The 25,503-nt window shown below is 43.5% G+C and overlaps 4 protein-coding genes and 1 long non-coding RNA gene across 9 annotated transcripts in view; 3 read left to right on the forward strand and 2 right to left on the reverse strand.

Moving 5' to 3' along the window:
• Positions 1-3,040, forward strand: part of LOC124071869 — a 39,097-nt gene extending 36,057 nt beyond the window's left edge. For both annotated transcript variants that reach the window (XR_006845407.1, XR_006845406.1), the window contains exon 2: positions 2,200-3,040. This is a non-coding gene — a long non-coding RNA (uncharacterized LOC124071869). The remainder of the gene's footprint in view (positions 1-2,199) is intronic.
• fuca2 (alpha-L-fucosidase 2) lies at positions 2,756-6,846 on the reverse strand. Its single transcript, XM_046412833.1, has 7 exons — positions 6,512-6,846; positions 5,584-5,771; positions 5,096-5,435; positions 4,811-5,021; positions 4,531-4,721; positions 4,189-4,297; positions 2,756-3,345 (listed from the first exon to the last, which is right to left on the reverse strand). The coding sequence occupies exons 1-7, from the start codon at positions 6,697-6,699 to the stop codon at positions 3,205-3,207; spliced, it is 1,368 nt and encodes a 455-aa protein (XP_046268789.1). The 5' UTR covers positions 6,700-6,846; the 3' UTR covers positions 2,756-3,204.
• Positions 6,847-6,885: 39 nt separating this feature from the next.
• On the forward strand, positions 6,886-9,724 carry LOC124071852 (putative deoxyribonuclease TATDN3). Of its 2 annotated transcripts, none has more exons than XM_046412854.1 (10): positions 6,886-7,041; positions 7,129-7,161; positions 7,246-7,319; positions 7,396-7,480; positions 7,915-7,977; positions 8,082-8,191; positions 8,659-8,714; positions 8,802-8,914; positions 9,202-9,282; positions 9,414-9,724. In XM_046412854.1, the coding sequence occupies exons 1-10, from the start codon at positions 6,916-6,918 to the stop codon at positions 9,555-9,557; spliced, it is 885 nt and encodes a 294-aa protein (XP_046268810.1). In that variant the 5' UTR covers positions 6,886-6,915; the 3' UTR covers positions 9,558-9,724. The 2 variants fall into 2 exon arrangements, with proteins under 2 accessions (XP_046268810.1, XP_046268811.1); XM_046412855.1 differs by having other exon boundaries at positions 6,887-7,041; positions 9,205-9,282.
• A 1,090-nt stretch (positions 9,725-10,814) lies between these two features.
• coq8ab (coenzyme Q8A, genome duplicate b) lies at positions 10,815-20,083 on the forward strand. 2 transcript variants are annotated; one of them, XM_046412821.1, is made up of 16 exons: positions 10,815-11,118; positions 11,384-11,535; positions 12,695-12,994; positions 13,096-13,162; positions 14,419-14,490; positions 14,689-14,814; positions 15,553-15,638; positions 15,724-15,864; positions 15,940-16,021; positions 16,173-16,266; positions 17,262-17,403; positions 17,621-17,728; positions 17,833-17,898; positions 18,210-18,296; positions 19,399-19,713; positions 19,842-20,083. In XM_046412821.1, the coding sequence occupies exons 2-15, from the start codon at positions 11,401-11,403 to the stop codon at positions 19,690-19,692; spliced, it is 1,800 nt and encodes a 599-aa protein (XP_046268777.1). In that variant the 5' UTR covers positions 10,815-11,118; positions 11,384-11,400; the 3' UTR covers positions 19,693-19,713; positions 19,842-20,083. The 2 variants fall into 2 exon arrangements, with proteins under 2 accessions (XP_046268777.1, XP_046268776.1); XM_046412820.1 differs by having other exon boundaries at positions 19,399-20,083.
• Positions 20,084-20,277: 194 nt separating this feature from the next.
• LOC124071846 (zinc transporter 2-like) lies at positions 20,278-25,412 on the reverse strand. 2 transcript variants are annotated; one of them, XM_046412843.1, is made up of 8 exons: positions 25,277-25,412; positions 24,974-25,158; positions 23,964-24,110; positions 22,855-23,008; positions 22,571-22,781; positions 21,417-21,522; positions 21,191-21,325; positions 20,278-20,830 (listed from the first exon to the last, which is right to left on the reverse strand). In XM_046412843.1, exons 1-8 carry the CDS (start codon positions 25,339-25,341, stop codon positions 20,721-20,723), a joined length of 1,113 nt encoding a protein of 370 aa, XP_046268799.1. In that variant the 5' UTR covers positions 25,342-25,412; the 3' UTR covers positions 20,278-20,720. The 2 variants fall into 2 exon arrangements, with proteins under 2 accessions (XP_046268799.1, XP_046268798.1); XM_046412842.1 differs by having other exon boundaries at positions 20,278-20,833.
• Positions 25,413-25,503: the final 91 nt, after the last annotated feature.

The raw sequence follows: 25,503 nt of genomic DNA on the forward strand, positions 1-25,503 counted from the left end.
ACAATGCTGTAGACTGCAGAAGTGGTCTGAGCGCCACCTGGACGGGCCACAGGTAGAATTTGGCTTGTTTTTTAATCTGCAGTCATCAAATTGTGTTTGGAAGCTGCTCGTAATTTTTGGCTCCCAAACAACACAAACCGGGTCTTCTCCCTGAACTGGATGGATTTACGATCACTCCCTCTCAGTCATTTCTGTGAAACTCTGGCCTTTCAACACAATATAATTTACACAACTATAAATACCTCACCCGCTTTGACCATCCTCCTCAGATTCACTCTGTGCCATTGGGTGAGAACAACTGGGTGCCTCTATGAATAGGAGTCCTTGGCTTTGGACTATGGCTAAGGCATATCTTACTCCTAACCTAAAACTTACACAGCGGAACAAAGGTTTTAAAGCTTATGTAACGACTTCCAGTTGAACTTCACCTCCGAGTTCAGAATCCGACACAAACGGCAAGCTTTTATTTCCTGCGCAGCAAAACTGTAATTTCACAGTGCATTTCTTTTAGAAAACAACTCGCAGTATGCCAAAAAAGCAGTGAATGCAGAGACTGTGTATTGACAGAGTCCCTCCACGGTATGGAATTGCAGAGAGCTATTATTAGATATAGCCTCCAACAAGCTCAAGATGAAGTTGAAGCTAACTAACTGCACTGCAGCTGAGATCCATTATGCTGTATTCAGTATCCAGAGGAGCGACACTAAAATGGCTGATACTCAATGTGCAGTGAAGGTCAAGTCGCCCGTCTCTATAAATATAATGGTCTGTCCCCCAGGATGTTCCACACTGCTTGGCATTTCCACTAACTAAAGCTACACCGCGGCTCTGCTGACCGGCTCAAATCTGCCACAAATTTGCATGTGATTGAATGCCACACGTGCAGCCGACTACTAGCAGGCCTCTAATGATATTAGTATTTAAACAGATGACAGAGGGGACAACACACTCACACACATACAGGGAATGTTTATGAATGGAAGGAATGAGGTTTTACTCCCGGCTGGCTGTAGTGGCCGTCATATGGCTGACTGAGATATCACTTACAAGGGACACTGAACAAACAGTTGACACGAGCAACAGTAAGCGCTGGAAAAAAACCTTAAAGCCTGCAGGTCTTCGCCTCCCGTTCGATGCATCATTCACAAAACTTCACCCGATTCACTTTTTTTTGTTCAGCCAGACCGCCACCGCATTTATCCACCTCTCTGCTTGGGCCATTATCACAGCAGCACCTGAAAATAATCTGACATGATTGTGTGTTTCCATGGCAACCCTGTCAACGTCTCTAGCAGTTTCCCCACTTCCTGTCTACATATATAATTACCATCAAAGATTACAGCACCGAGAGTGCAAGAAAACGGTGCTTCAGCCAGACGGACGGCATCAATATGTGATCACGCAGTGTTACATGTTACACTTATTGACGTTAATGCAGAGCTGACGGCTTCCGGTGTGCGTTCAGAAAGAAACGTCAGCTTTCCTCTGGCTCTGTCATGTGAAATACTTCATTTGCACAGATCGCACTGAATGAATGTGTGCAAAATCAAATGAGAAACTGACTCGAGTGAGATGAAATGTTTTAACTTCTGTGATACGAGCCGAACGGAAAGGCTGGAAAATTCCTTTTCTCAGCAGAGGGAAAATGATTTATCAGAGACTTCTGATAATTAATGAATCTATCTGACAGTTTTTAAGCAAAAATGCCAAATATTTACTGTTTTTTTTTCTTTTTCTGCATGTTTGCAGCCAGTATTTTGAGCTCTAAGAAACTATGATGAGGATTCCAATCGATTAATCAGAATCAGAATCAGAATCAGCTTTATTTGCCAAGTATGTGTGACCATACAAGGAATTTGACTCCGGATTTTCTCTGTCCTGTGCACCATACAAAATACAAAATAGCAATAATAATAATAAAAAGAAATAAGTTTTCTCTGATATTAAGCAAAATATTTGGGCCTTACTATTTTTTGAAATTCTTTGTTACTATCGATTAATCAGTAACGATAAAAAAAAAACAAAAAAACAGATTATTCACTGATGAAAATCATCATTAGTTGCAGCCCAGTAATTCAGTCTTGATCCACAGTTTCTGAAAAGCATTTCTCCGGTCTCTCTAAAACTACTAAAACTATGTCACCACATGATCAGTTTGCATCCTGACATCTTTCTGTTGTTGTTGTTGTTGTTGTTTAGGGGATCAGCTGTCGGCTCCCGGGTTGGGGATAGCCGGCTGAAGAGGGGGGAAATGCACGGACGTGAGAACCCCCTGCAAACCCCCCATCTGCACGTCATGGAACATTTGCAGAACAGGAACCTCCCACCTTAAAGGCGTGCAACAGAGAGCAGACACAACAGAGAGATCAGCCCTGCACCGGACTCACCATCTTAGGTGACAAATACACCTCCCGCTATTGTGTATCAGCGGGAGGAGGAAGAACAATTTGATAAAAAAATAAAATACAGTACGAGCGCGGTGGGAACGGCGGGGGGGACGCAGGTTTACCGGTCACCGCACAGCACCAACATGACTTCATCGACATTTTAATGATGCACGACAGAGAAATCTTGTTTTCTTGAGTCTGTCGTGCACAGCAGGGGTATAGAGATCAGTTTTGCGCCGTCAGCGTGCTTTAAAATGTCCCACACGGCCGGGGTGTTCTTACAGCTGCGAACAGCAGAGGGCGCTAAGGCGTCGCAATATTTCAGATAATCCTGGCGTGATCAAAGTCAAACTGATACGATCAATATACATATGAGGAGATTTATTTCAGTGATGTTCTTTAATGATACATTAGTTTTGTTTGAACAATCCTTCACATTTAAACAAACTGTCACATCAGTGCTGCTGGGAAATCAAATGAAGAATATGTAGATTTAAAAAGACAATTACAGAAGTGACAAAAGTTCCTCATATTTCACAGTTTTGATGTCAGAGGTCCATTAATGCATACAGGCAAACTTTTCTGGGCCTGAAAAATGACTTTTATGTCTCAAAGTTAACTTTTATGATTGAAGTCACCCAATATAAAAACAATTATCATGTCATAAGGTTTACTCTTGACCATTTCAATCTTGCAAGTCACAGACTGCACACTTCATTTTACGGATTTTATTCAGCGATCCCAACAAATCGATCGCAGGGTTCGTCTCTTTGTCCCGCCGCGCTGCCTGTTCCTCGTCATGTGATGCGGTTTCCCTTTAAGTGGCACCTGTCAGCCTCAGTGTCCAGGCCCACTGGCATGGCATCTGGCTGAAGGACAGCTGGGGCAGGACGACCCGCAGCCCGCTGGGCTTCACAGGCTCCCACTGCAGCAGAGACCCGTGACCGAGAAGCGCCACCTTTTTTAAAAAAAGCCACACACAAACAAGGTTGACGTATTGAAAGATATGGAGACAAAAAAAAAACGGAACGAGTCAACTTTTTCCCAGGATTCATTGTGGTTGTTGGACTCTCTAGGACCACTTTACTGACATACTGGACCTTTAAATGAATACCAGCCAGTCATTTCTTTCTCTGCTAATGTGATGCAGGTTCCTGGTTTATGACAGTAAAACTAGCGCCAAATGTTTTGTTTTTCTTGTGGGTTTTGATTAGTTTATCAATTTATCAGACTGTCTGATTAGTCAACTGTGAGAACATTAATCAGCAAAAATAGTTAAACAATCGTTATTTGTTTGCAGCTTATCGCATGTGAGCGTTCGCTGCTTTTTCTCTGTTTTATTCAACAGTAAGATGAAAGTTTTTCGATTGCTGGTCAGATGAAACCGTGGACTGTTTCCTGACATTTAATTTACTCAACTTCCATTTAATTGAAAGTAATAAATTAGCTAAGTCGATAATGAAAATTGTTCATTGTATCCCTGGCATGCGTAAGTGGAGCAGCTGACCCAACATAAAGAATGTGATTACCGTGAGACAAGCTGAAGAGCTTTATTCTCATAAAAAGGGTAATATGTGGCCTGAATGTGTCCCATCTAACAGATATTATTAAAACAATATGCTTCCACAAGTACATGCAAGCAAACAAGCACTGCAGAGTCCTTTCTGAAACTTTTTTTGTACTTTTTCTGCAGAAACTTTGCAGTTTAAGAGGAAATTTATGGGCAGACAAACATCCTTTGTGGGTATCGAAGCTTCAAACACATCTTTGACATTTCTGTACTGCAATAGTTTTGATCTACCTGAGTGTGTCCTTGCGAAACCTCGGGCTCATTCAGGATCACGGATCCGTTATTCAGCCACTCCAGAAAAATGGCAAAGATGCTCTTCTCTTGTGGTCTGGAAGTGTACCTGTTGATGATTCAAGGCCTTTCAAATTATACTGTACATGTAATGCTCAACATACTGTACATTCTGTATGAGCTGCAAAAACACAAAGAACAACATCTGATCTTATTGCAAAACAAGGAAAAAATATAATGTAAACCCTAAGTTTCCTTATAAATTATCTACAGACCGATTGACACAGTATTTATACAGTTGGTCCGTGCAGACCAGACGTACAATCGCAAACGAGAACCCACCAGATGTCGGGAGTGACGGTGTCGTTCTGAGCCCGCCATGCTGTGGTGTTGTAGATGGCCTCCCCGTTGACCTTCAGCCACTGACCCATCTGCCTCAGACGCTCCTCAAAGATGGGAGCGATCCTCCCGTCGTGCGTCGGGCCGACGTTCATCAGAAGGTTCCCCCCACAGGACACGGTCTCCACCAGTGTCTGGATGAATCACGCGTAATAATTTCACTTTAGATCGAGCACTTCAAGTGATAGCTGACCACCTGATGAAATGGATGTTCCGCTCTTACTGCTACAAGCTGCTCGATGGTGAGGTAGTCGCTGAGAGGAGCGTTTCGTCTGTAACCCCAGGATTTCATGTCGATGGTCATGCAGTTTTCCCATTTGTGTTTGAGCAGGTGTCCTGGCTGGTAGCGATCAGTGCAGGTGTAATATCCGCCGTGGGTGCAGATGGAGCCAGAGCCCCAGCGATCATTTGTCACCACTGTGTCTCGCACAGGACTGTGAAGGGATACGGGTTAACATCACCGTGATTAAGCCAATAAAACTCACTTTATGTGTACTGTTTAACTTGCCTGTCATTGTAGAGCCAGGCTAAGAACCCCGTGCTGTTCCAGTACTTGTCAGGTGCGTCTCCGTCCCCGTCAGACCACAGCACCTCCGGTTTGTACTTGACAACGAGCTCATAAAGCTCAGGCAGAGTTTTGCTGGTGGGAAAGCAGTTTGTAGTGAAGGCGTTGGCAGCGTCCCGTTCAAACAGCGGATTAAACCACTCAAAGAGAGAGTGGTACAGCCCTAAACGCAGCTCACTGTTAGCACGGAGGGCACTCGCCACTTCATCTACCAAATCTCTTTTGGGTCCAACATCCACTGCGTTCCAGTTCCAGGAATTCTTTGAGCCCCATAGTGTGAAACCTAGGAGATACAGAGAAAAACAACATGTTTCCTGCTCGGCTGAAGGGATACAGCATAATACTCCAAATACGTGAAACTATGTCCTTGTTTTAACGCTTTGAAAAAGCTGCACATTACTGAGAGACTGGATGTCAGTCATGTCCTGTACCTTCGTGGTGTTTTGTGGTCAGGACGATGTACTTCGCTCCTGATGAGGCAAAGATGTCGGTCCATTCTTTGGCATCAAAGAACTCGGCAGTGAACTGCGGTGCGAAGTCTTGATACTTGAAGTCCGGAGGATAATTCCTCTGCATGAAGTCAACATACGGCTGCAGTTTCTGCTTCTGCCAGTACCACCTGGAACACAACACGAATGCCAAACAGAGAGAAGGAAGGACAAGCCACTTAGTGAAGGTGAGCACTTTTGTTCATGTTTAATTACTGTATGTGAAACTATAATTGCAATAGATTTGTAAAAGTTGGGAAGGGGACAAAGTTGAGAAAAATAATCCAAATTTACACCCCCAGTTGTGATTTACTTTACTGCTCAAAAGAGCAGAAGAAATTATTATTTTCATGATTAAGCAGAGACAATACAAAAATCCTGATTAAAAATCAATTAGCAACATGTTGTAATGCCCTAAATATGCAATAACAGTTGACTTGAAACCGTAAATAATAAGTGTAATCAGTGCCGGTTGATTTTGTGAGTTCTGTGGTTGAAGACATTGAACCGTGACATGTTATAATAAATTCACAATAAACCCTGCACCCTGAACACATCACACCACTTAGTAGATGTTCCGGAGCTTTCGATCAAACTACGTGATCTGCCATCACCAGATGATCTGACTTGAATGGAACATGGATGGATTTAAACATTTATAATAAGACAAGTGGGCAAACGTCATCAGCTGAAGAGGACAGAGAAACTTAAAGTCCCATAAAATGTATACCCGCGGTTGCCTGGATACCAGCAGCAGGGATTGACTTACTCCATGTCCCCTCCGAGACTCCTGAGCTGTATGACAAGTTCATATCGTGTTGTAATAATACGTTCAGCACCTACTATTAGTTAATGTGGTGAAAGAACTCACCAGAACCACTCGCTGCCGAAGCTCGGAACAGAGAAGACTCCCCAGTGTATGAAGATGCCAAACTTGGCCTGGTCGTACCACTGTGGCAGCGGTCTGGAGTCGATGGATTTCCAGTTCGGTTCGTACGTCGCTCTGCTGATGGCGAGCAGCAGCATCGATAAAACCAAATAAACGGTTAATAAATCCATTTCAAGTCCACCAATTGTGACCAAACGATCCGGGGCCCGTCTATCACACGATAAAGATATAAAACAGGTAAAAGGAAAGGGACAGAGCTCTAATAAAGATGCTAGTGGAACGATGTTTGATTTGTTGTTGATTGGCTCGCCGGTGAGGTTGAGCCAATCACATTTTATAGAGCGCCGCTTTCCCGGGCAACGCTGCGTTCTACAGCTCGCGTTCCCATGAGTGTACGCATGCGCAGTCTGAATCTTCGAGCGGAAGAAGCCAATGTTTTGGTTTTGAGTCTCGTCCACATGCATGGCTACGTTGACTGTCACTGTCATATCTCTGCGGGGGATTTTGACAAGGTATGACGGTGCTTTAAAGGTTGCAAGGAAATATTTTATCTCTTACGTATCCCACTAGGCGCTAAATGTTCCTCTTGTTGTTGTCAGGACATCGATGAGGTGATCGAGAGTTCAAAGAAGGTGAGCCCTCTCGGTTAAGAAGCACTGTCCAGTTTGGTTATGCTGGTGTGTGTTCAACTAATGTTGCTTTTTTTTGTTTCCAAGGCTGGGTTGTTGGCGCTGTTAGCCGTGGCCGAGCATGCTGGGGAATTTGACAAGATTATTGATTTGTCGCAGAGGTAACTGATGAAGAGGCACACTTTGAATTGAACGCGTCACGTGCCTCTTCGTTCTGACGTTTTCACTTTTTCCCAGGTTTCCAGGTTTTATTTTTCCGTGCTTAGGAGTCCATCCTGTTCAGCAGGTGTCCCCAGAACAGCAGAGGGGGGCTTCTCTCCAGGTAGGGGCGAATTTAAAGGGTCGGTCCACTCAAATTAGTACAGCAGTGGTGTCTAGCCAGGCACGTGGTTTTTGTTATTTGATACTTCATTTATGTGTTCACTTCATTAATCTGCTATTTCCATTTTGTTTTACTATTTTAATTATACTTACTGTTTACTAGTGTCATTTTGCATTTACAATTACCACCTTGCCTACTTTCTGCGAGAACTTAAGTTGTTCTTGTGAAAACTATGCCAGGTGTGGTGTGGTCGCTGAGTAGCAGGTACGGTGTTTCTGGTAGGACATGTTGCTTTGGGGTTTTTTTTTTTTCCCTTTTCAAAATGTAATTTTTTTATGGTATAAATCTCAGACTCTCAGAGGCAGATACTTCAAAACTTGGACAAGAGACTTTTTCCTCATAGATAAGAACTGTTTTTTCTGTCTTTGATATAGGATCTAGATGCTGCTCTGCCCATAATAGAAAAATACAAAGACCACCTTGTGGCTATTGGAGAGGTAATAATTTAATATCTCCGATGTGACTTAACGGAGTAGCACTTGTCTGTCTTGGCTTTCTTTTGCATTCATTTTAACAGTTAACTCTGCACCTGTTATTTTAGGTGGGTTTGGATTTTACTCCCAGGTATGTCAGCAGTGATGGTGACAAAGACAGCCAACGGCAGGTCCTCATTCGTCAGGCTCAGATAGCCAAGGAACTGGATCTCCCTCTGTGAGTCATACTGCAGTCATGTGGATGATATTAACTCTGCTGGTAAAAACTGAATTCAAGCTTCGTTCAAGTCAGTGTGTGGGTGCCTTTTTTCTGATAATATTTGAATTTAAGACAAATATTATTTAAGACTATAATTTAAGGCTCACACACAATACTGGATATTAAGGAAACCATCAGTAATTACCCATTACAGCTATTGGTGGCATTCCCACAATTTCATGACACATTTTTCACTGTATTTTTTTATTTATTATATTCTTTTTTAAATTCATCTAAGGCAGTGCAGCATTGCTGTCCTAAAGAATCAAGCCAAACTTTAGCATTTGTGCTTGCAGAAACATCAAGTAGAAAATGAATGCATCTTTTAGGATACATGTGTCATGATGGCAAAATAAAGTCGGTATGTGCAGTAACATGAAAGTCATAATTTGACCTCCATACTTTTCTGTGTTTTTTATTCCTAGAAATGTCCATTCACGGTCTGCAGGACGACCCACCATCCACCTCCTGCAGGAGCAAGGTAACACAGCAGAGTTTGCATTTACCTCTTGACAAACTGTTACTGAGTATTGAGAAGTAAACTGCAGTTCCTCTGAAATGTCACTAGGGGTCAAAAATGCCCTGCTTCATGCTTTCGATGGGAAACCGTCTGTTGCCATGGAGGGGGTAAAGGCTGGATATTTCTTTTCTATCCCACCCTCCATAATACGGAGTGAGCAGGTACGGCAGAGCACCTGAACATGTTACATTTACGCTGTACCCAACCTGCTTTTAATTTCAACACATGTACTCTTACACATGCGTATCCCCGTTTGTCACGTCTTTGTGCAAACAGATCATTTGAATGTCTTTGCCCTTTATATGTTGGCCTGTACAGTTTGCACAACTGAACTACTGACACGGTCTCCTCAGATAGCACAGACGTGTTTACTTGGTTGTTATTGGTTGACTTTATCACGTTTAATGTTAATGATTGATGATGATTTCTTTGTGCGTTTTCCACCAAGAAGCAGAAACTTGTGAAACAGCTGCCCTTAGAGAACATCTGTCTAGAAACCGACTCGCCCGCTCTCGGTCCAGAAAAGCAGGTAAAGTAGTTTTTCTCTCAGGTTAAAATAAAGGAGGAGTCCAAAAACAAATGGTATTTGCCTGTGATATCCTTTTTCCCCTTTTTATTTGAGTAAAATAAAACCTGTCTTGCTTTGTGTCCTGAATGCAGGTGAGAAATGAGCCCCATAACATCAGTATTTCTGCTGAGTACATCAGTAAGGTCAAAGGAGTGTCGCTGCAGACGGTGGTGGAGGTGACCACACAGAACGCTCTCCGACTCTTTCCAAAGCTAAAGTCTGCCATCAGAGCCTGACAAAGCTTCAGAAGTTTCCTTCATCATATGTCCAACTTAATGTGGAAGTGGGATCGAACCATGATGCCCTGAAGCTACCTATCAGAAGCTAAAACGCCTTTATGTGGCCTGTATACGTGTAACTGAGTGCTTATTCTTAAACAAAGAAATATGGGATAACAATTTCACACGCAAGTTGTATATTTCTCAAGTGCGTGATACATCTGAAACATCCAGCATTGCATAAACGCCTCGTCATGTAACAAACAGCAGCTGACGTCACTCAGATGAACATTTCCCATCAGCAGACCTTAGCAGAGCTGCGTTGTCGGTAAGACAGTTTGTCACTTGTGCTATTTATTTCACTGTTGTTCCTTCTGCATCATTGGCGGTTATAGCCAGACTTTAATGGCCCCTGGATCAGTTCACAGTTCACAGCTGTATGGGGTATTGCTGCCTTCGAGTTCCACTCATAAGATCCTACTTTGGATGTCTGTGGTTGTAAAGTGCCTCCCCTGCTGCAGACTGCATTCGCACCGCTGCTGACACACTGTAAACACTTGAATGTGTTTTACTGTCGCGTAGTGATCTAAACGCTCACACAACCTGGCAGCAGGTAAAGACTGGGTGTAAATTCTCGCTGATTCACCTGGTCAGAGACATTGACGCAGCACCACATGTCAACTGCTGACGGTCACTGTGTTGAACGTGACTTTATCAGCTCTCAAAAAGTGGATAAAGTAACAGTAGAAGTAGGCTGTTGTCTGTGTAACATGTTGATTGTGTTGATTATTTTTCAAGAACCGAAACTTTATCAAAGTGTTAATCTTTCTCAACACTTTTATATGACCTTTCCACAAAAAATGTTAACATGATCATAATTAGTACAGAGAACATAATATGAATATGTTTTACACAACTATCTGATCTCTACACTGCTAACTTAATACGATTAAAACGCTGTGTCTGGATTTAAGCAGATGATGTTAGTTTTATATTGTAATGTAGAAATAAATCATTTTGTCTGCACTTTACATTTCAGAGCAAAACATTTTTGATTTGTCACATTTCAGCTCGCTTTTACTTTTTGTTACTAAATAACGTCTCCAATAAATAGTCCTGTAACAAAAGACTTCTGCCCTCCAAACATCTCAACCTCAACATGAATTCTTATCACCGCTGAAGTGAACCGACTCCCGTTTCCCTGAAAGATCCGGATTTTTGTGGTAGCTCGTGAACGCAGCATGTGTGCAGTTCACGGACCGCCCTGCGCGGACACGTCAGCGGTCACGCACTCGTCGAAGGAGCGACTGACAGTCTGTCCGACCAGTGCGGGAGTTTGTTGATACCCGGAGCTGGCGGCTGAGCTCTGCCTCATTGGCCCGTGGTGGTTAAACGTCCCCTCGGGGAACATTTGCATGTCCTTCAGCGTGTCGCCCGCCGCGCTGCAGCCTTGCTGGAGTTGAGGTGTTTACAAGAAAGTGTGTCAAGTCAAATCAAGGTGAACGGCGGTTCGCGCTGCAGTTGCACGATGTTCACTGAGCGCCCGCGGAGCTGAGAGTCGCCACTGCTGCAAGAGTTGGTGAGTACAAGTTACATGTCCAAGTTTGTCAACTTTGTCCACTGTTAATCGTGGCTCAAACCGGCCTTAAGATCATTTAACTGATGGTTTAATTCATCACGGTGGTTTTAAAACTCTACTCTGCGTCTGTATCAGTATATGTTTAGGTTGTATTTCCCAGGCATGTTATGGAGCATTGCTTTATCAGCTGAACTCCTCCTCACCTGCACCTGAAAGCAGCCCGTTGTTGCACAGATTGTCACCCTTGTTGTTCTTGGCCCTGCAGGTCTGAATATCAACACCATGACGGGTGACACGGTGGTCTGGAGGGGTCTCACCTGGATGAAGCAGACGGCCTGCAGAGCCCCAACAGGGAGCCTGCACGGCGCCGGGAACCAGAGGCTGGTCAACTTCCATCACGCTGCTGGATCAGCAAGGGTGAGCAAGTCAGCCGTGATTTGGCCGGATAGAGTTTCACATACATGCAACCCAGATACCTCCTCCGTCTGGTTGTGCCACCATCACCTCCATCACCTCATCAACACCACAACAATAGAAACTGTGAGGCAGACGGTGTTGGCATAGAAGACACAGGAGGGAAACTGAACTCATGAGGGTTTTAAAGGTTCGACAGTGGGCTAAAAAATGACAGCTGTGGAAGGAAATCTTTAAAGACACAATTTGGACCAGTGATTCTCCACCTTCTTTGCTTGGGTCCCTTTAGAGTGAAACTGTTTCTATCTGTGACCTGTCGCCACAATTGGCAAAGGTCCACCAACTAGTGATTTCCCCACTCTTTGTTTCATTTGAATTACTGACAGAGGCCTGAAGAGCTCAAACTATCCCATATTTCACTAAAAGGCAAAACTGAAAATAGAAAAAAAAAATGGATTTGGAAGATTGGATTGGAAGTTTGTGTAGCAGGAAAATAATTTTTTTCTTCTATTCTCTCCCCGTTAATCATCTTGTGACCGTTTAAATAAAATCGCAGGGCATCAAAATTCAACTAAAATCACAAATTCTGAGATAAACTGCCGCTTTAGGCAGGTTTTGTTTTCATATTTTACTGATGGCTGTTCCTGAAACAGTAAAACCAAATCTTAGACTGTCTCTGTCATTGGTTTGTCAAAGAAAAAACAATGTGGTCCCACATTTTGTTCAGTCTCTTCAAGTTCGTATTAATCTGCTGGAGGGTTCAGGGTGAAAAGTTGGTTAGCAGGTTAGCTTAGCTTGGCATAAGCCTGCAAACGGTTAGCCTGCTGCTATCCAAAGCTAACAACAATCACTGGTTTTGCATTTTGGTTTTGACACGGATTAAACAAACGAGATAAAACGTGTTAATGAGCTTTTGAGGTTTTGTTATTTTGTTGTCTTACATAACAGCCAGGCTAGTTGTTTCCCGCTGTTTCCAGCCTTTTTTTGCTAAGCTAAGCTAACTGTCTTCAGGCTTTAGCTTCATATGTAAGAGGCAGACGTGAGAGAGATGTTCACCTTCTCGTCTAACTCTGGTCCAGAAAGAAATAATCGTAGTTCCTAAAATGTTGAACTGTTCCTTTAACATGCACTCGTATGAATCTTTTTTTCTTTTGCCATCCAGGAGACGTTAAATAAACAAGAAGCCTGCATCCACAAGGTCACGGCAGCCCAGGTCCACAGATACTCGACCGCGGGAGCCGGTTTCAGCGCCTGTTTCATTGGCAGCGTAAACGGTGGACAGGCGACCTGCACGGGAAGACCCGGCACTGAAAAGTACCGCAGGGACTGGCTGAGACAGCTGTTCTGTGGACACACAAAGTTATTTAACCAGGACAACTCCACAGTGGGCCGGCTGACGTCAGCAGACGTTGACAAAACGGGAAACGCCAAGAAAACAGACGCGAAGCCGCATAAGCAAGTGGTATCCAGTGATCAATTACTGAGTACTGTCAGATTCAGTGTTGTCTTTACTGCTTTTATTTATCTTTTGTCTTCAGCTTGAGTTCTTTTCCCGTATTTCAGCTCAGCGACAGAGCCAGAGAGAGGAAGGTGCCCGTCACGCGGATAGGAAGGCTGGTGAATTTCGGAGGTGGGTGAGTTCACTGGCATGTCGGTCATGCTAACGCCTGCTGCTTCAGATCACAAAGAAAAGTGACATTAATAGCAACCTCGTCAGCATAATGTTTGAATCATCGGCCTTGGAAACCAGTGGGAATATTTCAAACTGCTGCCAGTGTGCCCTTCAGCAAGGTGTTTGACCCTCAGGGGCTCCGGTGGCAGCTTTTTGTTAAATTACCGGGCAGCTGCAAATGTAAGTGTTGGGTTTTTGATTTGTGACATATTTCAACTTTACTGACCTTTTTAGTTTAGTTTTCAGAGCCTGCTTTTGTTTGTGCTTTTATATATGTTTTTTAAAGGAGCAATTAGTTTATTCATCGATCAATTGCAAATTTATCTGAAAATGATTGATGAGGTATGATTGTTTCACTCATTTTTTTTTTCAGGCAGGAATGCCAGAAAATTGGTTTCAGTTTCTTAGAAGTCAGATTTAATAGACCAAACAGTCGATCAGTAGTAGAAAATAACAAACTTCCTGTTGATTTCACTTGTTTGAAACAAATGAAATGAAACTGAATTTGGAGCTTTTCTAAACTCAACATAATTGTAATAATCTCAAACACACTCTGGCAGTTTCTTCACTAACTTCCAACTATTTTGACACGAGTTGTGCAAACAAGTTGTGCAAATGACTTTGGCAGCGCTTGCACTTCCTCCAGAGCAGCAAAGCCTCATGGGAGACTAACAGGAGGATTTCATTTCATTTTACCTAAACAGGTCTTTACAGTATATTTTTTTTACTTTATAGCTGGTTTTAAAAGTAGATTTGTTGTGTTTTCCTCCTTCCCTCTTCGGGCGATGCGTTTGAACACCGCAGTTTAATTTTGGATTTAGTTGAGAGGGTTTTGCAGACGTGCTCCTTCACTGGACTGGAAGGACGGAGTATCAAGAGTTGAGAAAAGGTTTCGGGGGACATGCTGGGGGTCCTGCCTAATGTGAAACGTGTTGCCAGCCATCAGCCCTTTTCTCGCCAAAGGACAGCGCACATCATTAGTATCAGCTGTTTCTTTCTCTACTTGCTTAGGCTTAATTTACCCCTGAACTCTCAGGGGCTCTGAGTGTTACTCTGTGAAATTAAAGCCGCCTCTGGTTACTGATTGCTGTTATCAGAGTAGGGCATTGCTAAGATAAACACTGTCAGCATTCATAAAGAAACGGCTGCCGGACGGTGTTGGTCCATTCAAAGAGAGTTTGTGAATCGTTTTTATCTTTGTTTTCCTTCTGCAGGTCTGGCGGTCGGACTCGGCATCGGGGCCATCGCTGAAGTGGCGAAGAAGAGTTTGAAACCCCAGCAACAAGGTGACGAGAGGGAGGTTCAAGTTTTGTTGGTGGTTGTGAGTGTTTTTAGGCAAAGAGAGGCAAATTCAGACCAAAAGAAGCAAAACAAAACATCTCGAGGGTTTGGTGATGTGGATAAAATGTGTTCTCCATGGAAATACTGCTTTTGACCATCTCATCACAGTATCACCGGTGCTGAGTGGCGTTTGTCTTTCGCAGGTGATAAAAAATCCATCCTGGACTCGAGTGCCTTCCTGTCTGAAGCCAACGCTGAAAGGATCGTCCGGACTCTCTGCAAAGTCCGAGGTGCCGCGCTAAAACTCGGACAGATGCTCAGCATTCAAGGTGAGCTTTTGTCCAAAACAAATTAATAAATAAAGGCTAAGGCTGCCATCTCAGAGTGCAAATAAAGCCCATCAGAGGCCGACGCCGACGTGAGCTCCAGCTTCCCTAACAAGAACATCATGGCTGCCATTCAGACTCGGGGGCAAACAAACACCCCTTTTTACCATCAGGGAAATGTCATCACCTAAAATAAACCCCACCGAACACAATGAGTGCCATTCCAGTCGAGCTTTTGTAGGCAGCCGAGGTTAACCTGACACCTCACTTCAGACTTACTGTAGCCGCTGGTTTTGCTCTGTGGCGTCCACAGTCCTGCTTGGTGTCTACATTACAGTCTCATGCAGGCTTTTCAGTTCATGTTTCCACAGCTCTCAGGTCCCACTTTGTTTTCCTGGATCGAACAAAGCAACTTCCTGCACCTTCTTCCTCAAACTTCGTTGACAAAATTTCTTTCTAAGTTTCATCATCAGGCGTCTTTAATGCTCTCAGTTAATGTGGAGCCGTCACCTTGGCAACAGCAGTTGACCAAAGAGTCTCACGTCAGGCTCTGTTCAGTAGCTTTTGATCAGATCGCAGGCTCTTCATGAGCGGGTGGCACAGAGCCGAATTTTCAGGTAGTTTTTCAGATGAAGAGATGCTGACGTGAACGTAACGACCACAGAAGAGACGCACACTGGGTCTGAATCTTCCTTTGTGTTGTTTGATTTTGACTCTGTCCCTTATTTTCTCTCCTCTCAGATGACGCCTTCATTAACCCTCAGTTGGCCAAAATCTTCGAGCGCGTTCGACAGAGTGCAGACTTCATGCCCTCCAAGCAGATGACGGTACAGTACGGCGAAGGCTGCAGCGAGCGACACTCTGCTCGGCACACCGAGCCCATAGATGAGACGGTTTCTGTTCTCTGTGCAGAAAGCCATCAGCAGCGACCTCGGCCCCGGCTGGAGAGACAAGCTGGAGTACTTTGAGGAGAAGCCGTTCGCGGCGGCGTCCATCGGCCAGGTGCATTTAGCGAGACTGAAGGACGGCAGAGAGGTCGCCATGAAGATTCAGGTGAGACGAGGTAAAACAAGTGGCACAATAAAAATAGAGAACTTTAAAATCACGCAATCAAATCTGACCTTTCAGTACCCCGGAGTCGCCAAGAGTATCGACAGCGACGTGAATAACATCATGACTGCTCTGAGCTTAAGCAACGCGCTGCCTGAAGGTAACATTGTTGAGTTTTTATTATCATTTTTATGATAACAGCTGCTATTGTCTGCCGTCGGTAACCTCTGCTACTGTCAACAGACGTTACCTACACGAGCAGCTCGAATGTCATGATTTTCAGCTTTCCAACGTCCGCCCTCCTCTCGCAGGTCTGTTTCCCGAGCACCTCATTGAGGTCATGAGCCGCGAGCTGGCGCTGGAGTGCGATTACATAAGAGAGGCGAAATGTGCCAAAAAATTCCAGTGAGTCGTTCACTCTTATTCTTTCCACACAGACTCACCAGAAGTTTAAGGACGAGGAATCTGTTGTGGTGTTTTTGTGCACAACAGAGTATTAAAAACAAAATTAAAATAAAACTTGAAATATGGAAAAAGAGTACTGCAAGTCAAGAAGCAAAAATAGAAAAAAGTGACAATACTAAAACATGACAAAATATTCTGAAAAATAGGTTCAATACAAACACGTTTAGAAATGAAAGAGCTGCACAGTTAGTGCAGGAATGTGCAAAATGTTTAAGTATGAAGCATAAAGAAAACATGCAAGAAAACAAGCATAATTTTGTGTACGGGAATTCTTTAAAAATCATCTCCCGGCCCGTCGTAGGGGTCTCGACCCTCATGTTGGGAACCAGTGCTAAAGTTAACTGTGACTCAGAGGGTCAAAAATAAAGTCCATTTTCAGGTTTTGGATTCAGCATCAAATCCTTTTTGTCTCTGCTGACTGACACATTTCCCAGAATCCAACAGTGAGGTTTGTTTTTGTAGGTGTCCCCGTTTTTGTTGTCGTCATGGAGGCAACTCGTGCAGGCAGCAAAGTTTAATTCTGTGTTTAATTCAGCCTCACGACTTCCTTTGTGCTGGAGGAGTTTGTCTGTTTGTGTAAATATTACATGTACATACAAACATACATAAATGAACAGCGACAGAACATATTTTATCGTACTAACAAAAATAATGTCCTGACATTTTTCTTCTCCAGTATTTATTAATATAATTTATTCCCTTTCAAATTTATTCTATAAAGAACAAACTTATTTAACTGGAGGAGACCAAAAACACAAACAACAGTGAAACTCCAAACCACATGAATACGTTCCTAAAATGTCGAAATGTTCCTTTAAGAACAGAGTTTAGACTCAGGCTGTTGAGCTAACCGCGGTCCTCTGAGTGTCAGGACAGTCTGCGGTCACAGTCAGTCTGGTTCAGCTGTTTTGACACGTTGCTGCTCTGTGTGGCAGGGAGCTGCTGAAGGACCACCCGTTCTTCTATGTGCCCGACGTGATTGACGAGCTGAGCAGCCAGCATGTCCTCACCACGACGCTGGTGCCCGGGTTCCCTCTGGACCAGGCCACCGAGCTGTCCCAGGAGCTCAGGAATGAGGTAGGACCTCCTCGCCGCTTACAGTACGGGTTACACCTGAGCTCTGCCGAGACGCTGTGCCGCCTTTAGACCAATCCTCCCCCTCCGAGTCGTGTCGGCACATCGCAGAGTTCGCTCGTGCTCGTCATCCAGTTCACAATAACATGGAGCTTTGGAGTTTTTCCACAAACTCTGATTTAATCCGTTTGTTCTTTCTGTCCTTTTCCTGCTTCTCCAGATTTGTGAGCAGATCCTGATCTTGTGCCTGAGAGAGCTGTTTGAGTTCAGATACATGCAAACTGATCCAAACTGGTCCAACTTCTTCTTTGATCCACAAACACACAAGGTCGGTCCGTCTCATTCGCTTCGCTTTGTTGACACATTATTGTATTAGTATTATTATTATTATTTCTCACCAATGTCTGTTTTCCCAATTTTTAATGTGCTCAGGTTGCTCTGTTGGATTTTGGAGCCACGCGTGGATTTGATAAGAGTTTCACCGACATCTACATCGAGGTGAGAGGCTGCATGCCAAATTATTCTGGTTTTACAACAAACTTTCCTTGTAATAACTAGCCAACATTAGCTGGAAAATAAGTTTTAGTTCATGTTTTGGATGAGACTGTGATGGTGAAAGTATCATCCATCCAACATGTAACATTTCTTATGACATGAAGAAATAATGTAAAACAACAATAATATAAAATACGTCCTCATAATGTGAAAAATATGTTGTTAAAATTTTGAACAATTTTGAACAATTTTAAAACAAATCCCCACAATGTGCTCTACTTTCATTCACATAAACATTTCATTCCTCTCACCAGATTATCAACGCGGCTGCAAACCAGAACAGAGAAGGTGTCCTGCAGAAGTCCAGAGACATGAGGTTCCTCACAGGATACGAGTCAAAGGTAACAGCACCTTCACTACAAACCACGACGGAGTGGAATCACACCAGCGTTCAGTTCATGTAGTGCAGCTTACAGGCCGTACCGACTGCTGGCTCTCAGCATTACGCCGCTTTTCTGTCCTTCTGGTTAGTTTAGGGACTAACTTGACTTTATCTTGAGGTATAAATCCTGTTCAAGAAGATAGAAACCAACTGGCAGAAACATCACCTCTTTAAACCCCCTAAATCAGGGGCAGGTTTTATTTTCAGACAAACAGCGGCTGATTTTTCAGACAGACAGGAGGAATTAATTAGTGAAATGAGCTGCTCTGTAATCTGTTTGAATGGAAAACCTGCTCTGAACGCATGTGGACGTAATGACATTTAAATACAAATGTGTTCTGTTTTTTTAAACAAACATCTGAACCAACAGAGTGTTTAATCATTTTCAAACATTAATCAACATTTAGTAACGTTTATTAAAGTGGCATGAAGTTTTTTTTAATGGCCTTTACTGACCTCTACTGGTGACGAGGAGGAATTGCAGCAACAGTGACAGAACTCGCGTTTCCTTTCTCTGTCACCTTGAATCAAAACGTCTTTAAAGGATGAGGATCTTTGATATTGTGTGTTTCAGGTCTATAAAGTCTTCACAGTTGAAAATAAATCTTCCTAGAAATAATTGATAATTTGGTGCTAAATACAGCTACAACAGAGTCACAGTTATGAATTATCAACCATTGATTGGTGACATAACTTTTAGTTGCGTTGGTCTTTCGGTCATTCCTCCAACACATCACCTGAAATGCAAAACATGAAACTGAAACGGACAAGCAAACAATTTAACATTTTGTTAAAGTTTCCGGTAATAAATGAAACATGAATGAATATCAGAAACTGCTTTGAGCTCAGAACAACTAAACTCTGAATTAAGTGTATCAGAACTCGGTTTATGTTTTAACTGAAGGATTATTACTACAAATTCATATTACGCAGGCACTTTTTTTTAAAGGAAATAAACCTTTAAAGTAAAGTAGTTCTGGATGATTTTAAAAAAGCTTGAATATCTTGTGCTGGATGCGTGTATTTCCCTGCATGATCCTGTTGTTGCGTCCTGTGGTAAGGCGATGGAGAACGCCCACGTGGACGCGGTGATGATCCTCGGGGAGGCCTTCTCCTCCGAGGAGCCCTTTGACTTTGGAGCCCAGAGCACCACGGAGCGCATCCACAGCCTCATCCCTGTGATGCTGAGGGAGCGACTCACGCCGCCTCCCGAGGAGACGTACTCCCTCCACCGCAAGATGGGCGGCTCCTTCCTCATCTGCTCTAAACTCAAAGCTAAAATATGCTGCAAGAACATGTTCCAGAAGGCCTACAAAAACTACTGGAAAGACCGACGCCCCGAGTCGACAAACTGAAGCCTTTTAGCCTCGTTTGCGGTATGTTGAACAATCTAACTCACACATTCTTACTTGTGAAGATATTTTTGTGCAGCCTGGGTCAGACCATGTCCAGATGTTAAGTTGTGTTTTGTTTTTTACTGTGGTCTGCTCTCCTGACTCATCAGATAAACTGATAAAAGTACATAAAACAAAAACAAAAACACGAGATGCCATCACTCGTCTTGACCAGGACTCCATCCAGACAAACAGGAGCAAAGCTAACGTGTGAAGATTATTTGTTTGAACTTGTATCGTTTGAGCAGATTTGTGGTCCTAAGTGTACAATCTAATAATTATATTTGTAATTATGTTTCTGTATGCTTTGAGGATTGAGTCAGTTGAAATAAATTGACACTGCAAAAAGAAACCAGCACCAAAGTTCTGTACGTTTCCGAGAACGCAGATGATTATTTTAAAGCTATGACGCTCACCTGTGTTAGATATGTTTTAAGGTAAAAGAAAAACAACTTTTGTGAAAGCTTTAGTGATGCAATTAATAAACCGAAACCAACAATATCATCAAAAATAATCAAATAAATACTGCATGTGTGGAGTCATATGTAAATGAAAGTACTTTTAATTCTTACACTGGCTGTACTATTTATACAACATTTATAGGTGATCGTTACACAGATCTGTCCAAAGGACGTCGTTATTCTAACTGTCATATAAATAAAAACTGTCTGGGCTGCAGCAGGTGCCAATCTGCTGCTTCAGAGATAAAAATTACATTTGGACATATCGCTCAAATCTCTGAGAAACCAGCCTGATGGAAAAGTCTCCAACTTTGGCAGCTCGGGTCAATTTTTTTCCCCCCATGAATAAATATTTTGTCAAAGACTCTCAGCTCTGGGATTTAAACACAGCAGCTGAATTACGTGTAGATAAAATGTGAAAAGGCTGGAGGAATATAAACAGTACCACAAACTCCTGAAATTTAAACACGTTGGAGCGTCCAGCGTTCGAGGAACCCGCTGCCCCGTCGTCCCACAGTCCAGGTGCTGTCAGCGGTCGTCCTGGTAACGCTCCACCTGGATTGTGATGCTGGAGAAGGTGAACTCGGAGCGCAGGAGCGTCGTGGCCTTCGTGAGGACGATCTGTGTGTCGGCGTCTTCTTCTGAGGACAAAAACACAGGCAGCGTTGTCTTAAAGTTGTGGTTGACAGTAATCTTAAGTTGAACTCAACTGGATCTGATTTCAATTCAGGTAAGTCTGTGTTCACTCTGGACAAAATAAGCAAACTTTATTTAATTTATTTAACCTTTACTTAACCAGGGAAGTCCCTCTGAGTGTGCCAACTCACTCAACCCCCCCACCCAATCCATCTGCATATGAGCTGATATGTCAGTAAAGGCCTGTGAAGGTATTAACCTTGAAGAGCATCTGTTAATGAACTTCCTGCCGTGCATCACTTGGTGTGTGTGTGTGTGTGTGTGTGTGTGTGTGAGGCGGAGATTAGCGGCGCTGCGTCTACCTGCGGCCACGTGGACGGACAGTAAAGATCGACTCATGTTGAGGCTCCACACGTGCAGACCGTGAACAGCGACGACTCCTCGGACAGACAGCAGCAGCTCCCTCACAGCGTTCAAGTCCACGTCCCGAGGAGTGCCTGCAGAAGAAACCCGGACGGCGCTCAGAAACTCATGACCTGCGCTCGCTTGCATGAACATCAGAGACGTGGTGAAAGGGAGTGTGTTTACCCTCCATCAGTACTCTGAAAACATCCTTTGTGACCGGAAGTGTCGTTCCGAGAACAAGAACCGAGAACAGGAACGTGCAAATCGGATCTGCCGCTTTATATTCAGGCTGGGAGAAACACACAAAAACACAGAGGAAAGCTTTAAGATCCAACTTCACCTGCTGATCTGCTACGTGTTTATGCATCCTGCAAAGTAAGTTGGTTACACTTGGACTGCTTGCAGGCTTTGAGTTTCAGGAAAGCAGACGCCTTTGCAGAACAGATATGCAGTTTCTTTTTCTCGCCAGTTTGTCTTGATACGACTCCATGTTTAAAGGACAAGGCTGAGCTTATTCTTTATTTTTCTTCATGTCAATAAATCATGATTAAATGTAAGTCTTTAAAAACAGCTGACATGCAGTTTCTTTTTCTTTGGTTTTTGAAAGGCTAAATAATTTCCTAAAAGGTTTTAGAAAACCTTAACCTTAAAGGAATTGGTCTATTTTGGGGGGGGGGGACTACATACAGCTGTGGATTAATACACACTCAGTGGTGTCGTGATACACACACGTTATATCAATTCAGAGTTAATTTTAGTTTCTGTATGAGGAACTGAAAGAACTTCAGAGCAACACCGTGGCTCACTGATGTGTTTTTAGCACTTCTCTGTGGTTCAGAGAAATCAGATGTATCAGGCTTTGGCTACGCAGATATGCGTTTGTAGGATCAATTCATCGATTCATTTGAACTTTCCGTGGGATTTCTCGACAATTAAAAACATACAGAATGACCAGACATTTTTTGCCATTACCCGGCAACAGAGAAGTTTGACACTTACTGTATGTCGAACCACAGATGAAGACTGTGAGGTGCAGCTGAAAGCTCTGAGAAAAGCTAGTAAACATGGATGTTGGTCAACCTGACTGAAGTCTTTCAGCAACTGTTATATGAAATATTGTACAGACATCAGTGTATTTCCTCACTTTGTCCATTACTTTGTTTCATGACTAAAAAACTAAAGGTCTCCCCATCAGCCTCCCATCAGTTTGTTATGGTTGTCACTGTGAGCATGTTAGCATGTGCTCACGTACACAGCGGCTAACACGGCTGCAGGCTGCTGTTGTTGTTCTTTGATCAAATCACTTTTTAAGTCCAGTGTTGTGTTTTGAAACTGACCCAGAAGTGGATGATGGTGGCGGCCAGCAGGACTCCGACACTTTGCACCAGATCTCCCAGCACATGGATGAACGCCGCCTTCACACTGGCGTTGCCGTGGCCGTGATGGTGGCCGCGCCCCCGGTGCTGTTTGTCCCCCTGCTGCCGGCCGGTGGGAAAGCTGTGACTGTGGCCTTGTGGGGCTCCGGACTGATGGAGGATCAGGACCATCCTGAATGAAACAAACGGTTTTTAGAAGAGACTTGAAACTACAACAACCCTGAAGGTGAGCTCAGCATACTCACAGGACGTTGACCCCCACAGCACAGCCTGAGGTGACGAGCATGATCTGACTGTCGATGTCGTAGTCTCCGTCAGTGATCCTCTGCACGGCTGACATGACCAACACTGCTGTCACTGCCCAGATAGACACAACCGACAGCAACACGCCCAGAATCTCTGTTCAACACAACAGCTGAGAGTCACGCAAGACACAGAAGCATAAATTATCTCATAGTGCAAATACTAAACTGTATTCATAACGAAAGTTGTCTAAAGGAGGTTTGGATTAGTGTATGAGCAGAATAATCACAGACAAATGTATAAAATTTCCAACAACTCAGTTAACATACATATTAGGAAGCAATTAACAAGATGGCACTAACAGCAAAAAGCAAATTCCCCTTTAATGTCAAATAAGCTGATAACTGAGGGACAGTCAGAAGAGCTGTGGTCTGCAGCAAGGCTTCATTTAGGGGTGAAAATCTGAGTAGTGGTTGAGGATGTAAACACATTGAAAGGAGCGGTTCTTGCTGAGGGTTATGTGAGGAAAATCTACACTGCTCGCATGCTTTTGAGGTAAACATGTAACCACAACAAGGCAATCTTAGCATCAAGCCTGGAAACAGGAGGAAACCTGGCTGTTTAGAGCTCAAAAATACAGTCAGTTTCATGTTATGCTTGGCTAATCGCCTCCCTGTAAAGCTGGATTTTAAACATGAGTCCAAAACAAACCCCCAATTTATATTAGACATTCAAAAAGTTTATATATATATATATATATATATATATATATATATATATATATGATATATTTTACTCACTTATTTACAGAAAATTGCATTTCACAAAGGTCTAAAAGCTGTTTCAACCCTTTTGCCACAACATTCCTGGGGAAACACGCCTGAAAATAGTCAAATTTAAATATGCTGGATCGAAAAATACTTGAAGCATCGCATAAAATTCCCATTAAGCTGAAGATTAGAAACTAAAACCCTGATATTTCCAGAAACAATACGGAAGGTGGGACCTGAGCGTCCCCAAAGGCCTCGCAGCCTCGTTCAAACTTGATGCGACGGGCTGAGCGAGCCGTTAAAACCTGTGAAAGAGAAGCTCCGTGTCGCTGTGGTCTTACCTGCTCGATGCCACCCAAAGGTCATGGAGTGTGTGTGAGGCCTGGATGAGATCCACAGAGAGAAGATGCTGATCAGGATGCTGCCAAAGTCGGTCAGAAGATGTGCTGCGTCCGTCATGATGGCCAGACTGCGAGCAGCGTATCCACCTGCAGGAGAGGAGCAGTAAGACACGCAGACTGTCAGCTGGAGGTGCATTTAGATTTAAATTAAAATATAAACACTTTGGTTGAGAGTGTTTGGGGATATTTTAACATCAGGGTGTGTTTAGTTGTTTAAAACTGGTCTCATATTTGAGATTTCAGCAAGCTGCTCGGTTGTTGTGAGGTAACATTTAGGATGTTTCTAGGATACGATCTATCATATGATTTGTATTAGAAATTCAAGCCACGATGGCCACGATGTGTCTTACTGTTACTGCTGCTTAACTTGGCAAGGATGCCTCTGAAAAAGGATTCCTTAATGGTTAAATACAAAGCAAAAGCATCACCAACTGTGGTTAATCCTGTCATTTTAGAGGAGGACTGAAACCGAACCGCAGCTGAATGTCCAGTGGTGGAAAAATACTCTGTTGGTATATAAAGTTCTGCTTTCAGAACAACATAAACAACATAAAAGCAGTAGATCCCAACTCAGAGACAGATATGTCTACAGTAAACTGATGGTGGCACATTTCTGTAATTTTGGCCATGTTTCTTAGGTTAAATTATGTTTTTTTCTTTCTGTATGTTCAAAGTAGCAGAAAACAGCCGTCATAAAGTTAGTAAAGTGAAAAGTTAAATCTGAAATGTAGTACTATGGATGAATTAAGTAGCAGAAAAATTCTCAAATAACTCAATTGTACTTAAGTATGTTGGGTGAGTAAATGCACTGAACTTCTGTGGCTTTTCTGATCCAGCCAGGATCAGCTGCCCAGACAGCAGACGGACAAAACAAAGTGCACTTCAGGATTTCTGTTTCTATCTGATTTCGGCAGGTGAAAGTCTGTGGTGATGATGCCTCTTCATCTCACCAATCACCTCTCCGGTCACGAAGACGAGGCTGACGGCGCAGGCGACGTAAAGCTTCCTCCTGGCCAGACGTCTGGCGTCACTCTCGGCCCCCGACGTCGAGTCCGTCTCCTGGCACAGCCGCCACGGGTCGTCCACCCCGGAGACGTCTTCGCTGTCTGAATGTCTCTCCTCAGGTGAGCTCGTCCTGAGGGAAGACAGAGCCGTGACTGCTTTCCTAACATCGTCTCAGCTTGAGGAAATCATAAACCATCTGTGCTGACAGTGAATGTACAGGAGAGAGTATGAAAAGAATAAAAACATACCATCTAAGAGGCTCCAAATGAGCCTCAATCAGATGTTGTTTCTCAGAGTCCACTGATGGCTCCATATCCTCAGACAAACCGCACCTCAGGGGCCCCCCTTAAGTTTAAGCAGTGTTAACGTGAATTTTGCCACCTGCTCTAACACGTGTTATCTGACATGGGTGGAGCACAGCAGGAGCCAATGGCAGGTTACTGAGCTGAGGGGGTGCTGGTCACCAACGGCAGCA

This window comes from Scatophagus argus, chromosome 15 (genome assembly GCF_020382885.2).
Source record: "Scatophagus argus isolate fScaArg1 chromosome 15, fScaArg1.pri, whole genome shotgun sequence".
Lineage (NCBI taxonomy): Eukaryota > Metazoa > Chordata > Actinopteri > Scatophagidae > Scatophagus > Scatophagus argus.